The sequence below is a fragment of the Rhinolophus sinicus genome, chromosome 1, assembly GCF_057876585.1.
Source record: "Rhinolophus sinicus isolate RSI-liver-muscle chromosome 1, RSI-T2T, whole genome shotgun sequence".
NCBI classification, from domain to species: domain Eukaryota; kingdom Metazoa; phylum Chordata; class Mammalia; order Chiroptera; family Rhinolophidae; genus Rhinolophus; species Rhinolophus sinicus.
In genome coordinates, this window is record NC_142501.1 from 198,657,829 (window position 1) to 198,663,828 (window position 6,000).

General features: G+C 35.4%; 1 protein-coding gene across 2 annotated transcripts in view; it reads left to right on the top strand.

Annotated features, from left to right (window-relative positions):
• Nucleotides 1-5,755, top strand: part of SEPSECS (Sep (O-phosphoserine) tRNA:Sec (selenocysteine) tRNA synthase) — a 33,647-nt gene extending 27,892 nt beyond the window's left edge. For both annotated transcript variants that reach the window (XM_019743905.3, XM_019743906.3), the window contains exons 10-11: nucleotides 113-203; nucleotides 1,593-5,755. In XM_019743905.3, the coding sequence (XP_019599464.2) occupies nucleotides 113-203; nucleotides 1,593-1,899 (398 nt within the window). In that variant the 3' untranslated portion in view covers nucleotides 1,900-5,755. The remainder of the gene's footprint in view (nucleotides 1-112; nucleotides 204-1,592) is intronic.
• The last annotated feature ends 245 nt before the right edge of the window (nucleotides 5,756-6,000 follow it).

The following is a 6,000-nucleotide window of genomic DNA, read 5'->3' on the forward strand; positions in this document are numbered from 1 at the left end:
TATTTTAGCTCAATAAAAAAAAGTCTCCAGTCTCCATTATTATGTGTTTGTTTTTTGATTGTTTTTTGTGTTGGTTAACCAAGGTTCATTGGGATACTTTTTTCTTTTTCAGCTGTGTCACTTAAGACACTAGATGAACACTGTGACAAAGCTGTCACTCAGCTTGGCTCAATGCTTTTCACCAGACAGGTTTCTGGAGCCAGGTAAGTATGTTCCAAAGAAGCTTGGATTTATTTGGCTTTTTAAAGTTAACTGTAATAAAAATACCTTCCTTAACAATAGTCCCCTAAGTATATGCTGAACTACCCCTGAGAATTCGTGGTGGAGTAAAAGACGGATGACGTAGAGAATCTGTAAGGCTAGAGAATCTGTAAGGCTATTATTATCTGTGCCTACACTTGAAATAGTCACAGAAAGATATGAATCTTGTTTGTCTCAATAGACACACAGAAACGATGTTTCATTACCTCTATACAATTTTTTTGTCTTTATTTTCCTTTGTTAGATAATCTTCAGTGGTGTCACATAATTGTGTTAGAAATGAGTCATCTTCATTACTAAATTTAAGTGCAAATGTTTTTAAGAAAAAGCCCATTTCCTAAACTAAAAAAGTTATGCAATTCTTGTGTAAGTACTGCCTTTGAAAAATGTACTTTTTGCTCTTATATGTACATGGCTTAAAAGTTAATTTCATTTTTCATTTTTTATTTGATGAGGTCAGAGAAAAATGACTTGAAAAGAAACATCTTGTTCTAAGTACTCTTCTGTACATTCTCTACTAAAGTATTTTTCTCTGACTACCAGAGGTTAGATATTTCATATCAAAGGACAACTTTAAAAAAAAAAATCTTAGATTAATTCAGCTTTTACCTTGACAGCCTGTATTTATGAAACATAGCATAATTTTGACACTTCTAAAATGGTTTTCTTGGCCTTTCAGAGTTGCCACTACTTGTCTCTAAGTTTAACTTTGATCTTAATTGACTTCTTTAAAAAAAATGTACTCTTAGATAACTGCTTATATCAAGTATGCCAACGAAATCAAGCTTAATTGCTGAATATTACTGATTACTGACCACCACCCCACTGTAAGCAGTTACATAATTTCTTCTGGATCTTTGCTTTAAGGATCAGTGCCATTGCATAACACTGATCAGATAGCTGTAATTATTTGAGGTGACACATGGCAATTAATCAAAGTGATTTGACTTAACAAACTTCATCATTCCATTATAGGGTATTATGTGAAGTCAGATTCCATATTTGGTACAAAAACAGAAATCTTTTTACCTCTTTGAAGAAGATATAAAGGTGTTTGTGATTCCTAGAGCTTGTACCTCTCTAATAGAAGATAAGTAAATGGTAATCACCAGGCAGTACCTTTCCATGTAAAATTGCAGTATATTGTGTACTTTTTATTTTAAGGCTGACACAGTCTGTTTTCATAGGCCATGATTTATGGCTGTTTTTAAACTTCTTAAGTAGATGTAAGGCTTAGTAACATGTGCTTTTTGTTGTTGTTTGTTTGTTTATGGGTGATATTCTGTTAATATCACCAGACATACTAAATTAGCAAGTCGTTTCCCTTCCAGGGTTGTGCCTCTTGGGTCTGTGCAAACCGTGAATGGCTACACGTTCAGAGGCTTTATGTCACATACAAATAATTACCCTTGTGCTTACCTCAATGCTGCCTCAGCCATCGGAATGAAGACACAGGATGTGGACTTGTTCATAAAGAGACTTGACAAGTGTTTAAAGATAGTAAGGAAAGAACAAAATAAAGAGAGTGATGGATCTGGAGTTGACAATTATGACAAAACTGAAGATGTTGCTTTTGAAGAAATGGCTTTACAACTAGGTAATGTACTTCTTGACACATACCAGGATTCTTCTTCGTGACATGTGAAGGGTTTCTTTTTGATAATTTGGAAGAAATGATGAGGCGACAGTACAAGCAGTTGAAAGACAAGACTTGGGATTTTTGAATTGGGATTGTCATGGAGAATGTTTAGTCAAGGAATAGACTATGGTCTGACTTAGCCATTGATGATTGTTACTTATTTGTTCTCACCCTGCCTCAATCATTATGACCCTTAACAGATTATAACACACAACTAGTGTTATTCTAATTGTTAGAATATGTGTCAGTTAAGTAAGCATTATGATTCAGAAAACTCGTACTAATATAATGACAGTAAAATTACCACTAATTCTCTCTGAAATGAGTACACTGCCTCCTCCTAACCATTCAAAAATTACTTATGTTTCTGATCACACAGAATTTAGAAAGATTTCTAATGCTGATTGCTAGGTGTTTGTTGATATGTGCCAGTCACAGAATGCCTGTAAAATGGACCTTTCCCAGGGAAGCAGCATCAAGGTTAAGCTTTAACTTTCTCTTGGCAGCAATGGTTCTCAACTGGGGATGATTTGCTTATACCTAAGCAACATCCGGGCACATTTTTGGTTGTCATAACTGGTGGGAAGCTGTTGACTTCTAACATCCTACAGTGGACAGGACAACTTCCCAAAACAAAGACCCTGCCCAAGAATCTCAGTATTGCTATGGTTGAGAAACTGCTCTAAAGTGAATTCCTCAAGTAAAGAGAAGTTTTCCATAGCAGCTTTAGTTATTCCATAGTGCTTCAAAGAAGATAGGTAGCTCTGTAATGTTTATCTAACTGAACAGTGTATAGACTCTTAAGTGATAACCAGGATTACCAATTCTAAACATGTAACTGTAAATTGTGTCATATGGCACTTGTGCATTTCTCCATTTGGGCAAGTGAAAACTATTCCAGAGGTTTTGCTTTAAGCAGCCTTTGTTTGTTGGTTAGTTTGTTCAGGTGTTGTGTACAGCTGTCAGCAAGAATGGTTAACATAGGTGTTTTTGAGCATGTTTTGCTAGGGAGCTGAAAACGATGCGGTGTGATAGACGGGTGGATTCCCCCCTCCCTGCCCACATGCTCACTTTCTGAGTCTGAAATTCTAGGCTTCCTGGCTATACCACTTATTTTGTTGTTAATTTTAAGAAATAGACTGATATCTCAGAGTCTGGAATTAGTGAAGCTTCTGAATACACCAAATGCTGAAGCCATGTTTCACCAGACCTGCTCTGTGGAGCATTATTCCTCAGAGATGGTCATGGGGATAAAAGGCTCTGTGGGCAAATAATTTGGGGACTTTGCAATCCTGTGTATTGGCATATTAAACACTCTAAGAATTCCTTTGAAACCAGTTTGAATGTATCTTTATTTAAAGGTGGAACTTGTTTTTTAAATTAAATACTTATTGACATCCATTGAACATACTTTTGAAAACACTACAGTAGAAAATGCCGCCTTGATTTCTGGATTGTAGTTTTCTTTATTGATTTGGCAGTTAAACATGAGCTCAGATACCACTTCCATTAATGTGTAAGTTAGACTACTTTAGACACTGGCTTGCCAACCTCGGAAGTCCAGATGGTTGAGATAAAGTACGTAGTTATAAATATTGTAAAAATTACTTTTAAATTACTATATCTTTGGGGTTCAAATATATTAAATATTTGTTTTTACGAAATAGCTGTAATAACTCATTTCAAAGGAGTAAATCCTAGATTAAAAAGGTGGGTAATGTTTTATGTGAATTTGGGGCTGAATTGTAGCACCAGTAAAATTGAAGAGTCACAACAGAACCTGTAGAGTCTACGAAAGAGAACGCCAGTGTAAATACTGGCTGCGCAGCTTACTGTACACGTGAGCCAAAATTGTTTGATGCAACAAGTGGTGTACATTGTGTGGTCATCATTTAGCTAAGAAAGGCCAGAGCTGAGAGACTAGCAACTGTTTGCCATCTACAGGGCATCAGCAGTTCTTGGGCTTCAGCTGCTGAATAGATAATAATTCTAATTGAAGATAAATGACATGAAGTCACACGTGAACAATATGTTATAACACTTCATCTCTGCTGCATAAAATCAGCTGCAGTTTGTATTATTAGCCCTTTCTTTTCAGAGGTTTTGGAATTCCAGCTCTGTTTCTGCTGGTTTAAACTGAACCTTGAGGTTCTAGAATTCGTACGTTTTTGAAGGTCCTGCCTAGTCAGGCGTTCCTTGGCCTGTACCCCAGGGTTGTTTTTCCTTGCCCTCTCCCATTTCCACATAGACGTATAAAAAAGTCTGTACAGGTAATTCTTTTAAGTGTCAAGTGCTAATTGGTAACCCTCGTAATTGGCCTTAGTTTTCTTGGAACTGGCAGAGAGGCAACATGGTACGTTTTCCAGGCATTGATGAAGATGACCTATCTTTAGGATTCAACTGCCTTTGCTAAGACTGTATCAGATAGAATTTTGGAGTTTGGTTTTTAAAGTCATTGGGCTGTGTGGTTGTCTGCCCAGAAAAGAAAACTGAGGAACACAAAATATTCTTTCGGTCCCTACACAATGTGTTACTTGTACGCACAGCAGGGAAAGGTATTTTAAATCCAATTCTCAATCTGGCTCTTACGTCTTTTGCTGATGAATTCTTACCCTGTCAGAGAATGATATGTGATACCAGCCTTAGGAACTCCGTGTTCAACTATAAATCTTTCTATTTAGCTCTTTGTATTAGTTGAGTGAAATTACAGAATATGAATTATTGAATACAGTTCTGTTCAGCCAATAGTCACTTGAAGTGCAGCATGGTAAATTTAAATATAAATTAAGTTTTTTCTAATGTTTTGCTCCAGCACATAATTCTGCTGTGATTCTATTTCTATAACCACCCTGTAATAAGAACTTTAAAGAGGCCTAAGCTACAGGATGTGCTTTTATTTTTAGACTATATGCCTGTGTTAGGTTTTAGTAGAATTTATATTAAACAAAGGTAGTTTTTTTTTTAACCAGTGATATTACTTTAATATTGAATTAGTAGCTCATCGTGAGAGTTAAATTCTTGTGTTCTTTCATGGAGTAAAATAGCCAGCACTTAACAACAACAAAACCCCTGATGATTCTCATTCATGTTATACTTGGAGAAATTTTTTTGAGTACATATATATTTGATGCATATAAAACAAGTTGGGTTTTCTTTTCTAAGATATGTACTAATTTCTGCCAGGCCCTTAAATCGTTTTGTTATGTTTTGCATTTCATGAGGCCAACCTTATTTTGTAACTAAGTTTACATACACAGAAGTTTAGTCATTTCAGAACTTTGATACCCTCTGAGTAATTTGATAAGAATAATTGAATAGGCTGTTAACATTTTGGAGAAAAAAAAACCAAAAACCTCCTGTAAACTGTTTTTTCCTTGTCTGTCACATTGTGTTGACATATCTTTTATGGCCACTCGTAATATACAGGTCTAAGACCCACAGCATCCATTTGTGCCTTTTTTTTTTTTTTTTGTACTTTCATGCTCCTTTTAGCTAGTATGGTATATACACGTATAAGATGAAGAGTTCAAAACTAATGAACATATCTTTATAATTTCCCAGCTAATATCCTACCGTTCAATTAAAGGCCTTAAGCAAAATATGGAAATGTTTATACTGTCTTATTTTTATCAAGTGGTATCAACTTGAATTTTTGGAGAAATGTGAACAAAATCTATGTTTAGCTGTATAATTTTGGGGGATTTTAGCCATTAGAATTGAAGCTGATATCAGCCTGCTAACCTGTTTGTTTTACCAAAAGAAAAAGATGTTTCCAAAAATATTTTTGGTGTAGACTGTTTAAAAGTGAAAATGAATTATATAATTTATTACATGAAATAAATCTTTAATAAATCATTGACAGCACATTATATTATTTTACCTAATCATTGCTACAGATAAAATCTGAAAGTACACTAACACTGAATTACTTGCCCATTTTTTTCGTTCAGCCATCAGTACCACCTTGCACAGATACCGGCAAGAAAAGTCATAATGAGAATCATGAGTTATAGGGGGTGAGGGGTGGCTAGATGTCATGCATGTTCTCTGGTCCCATTCCCTGCACCAGAACGCAGGATATGGTGAGCCCAAAAAGGAAC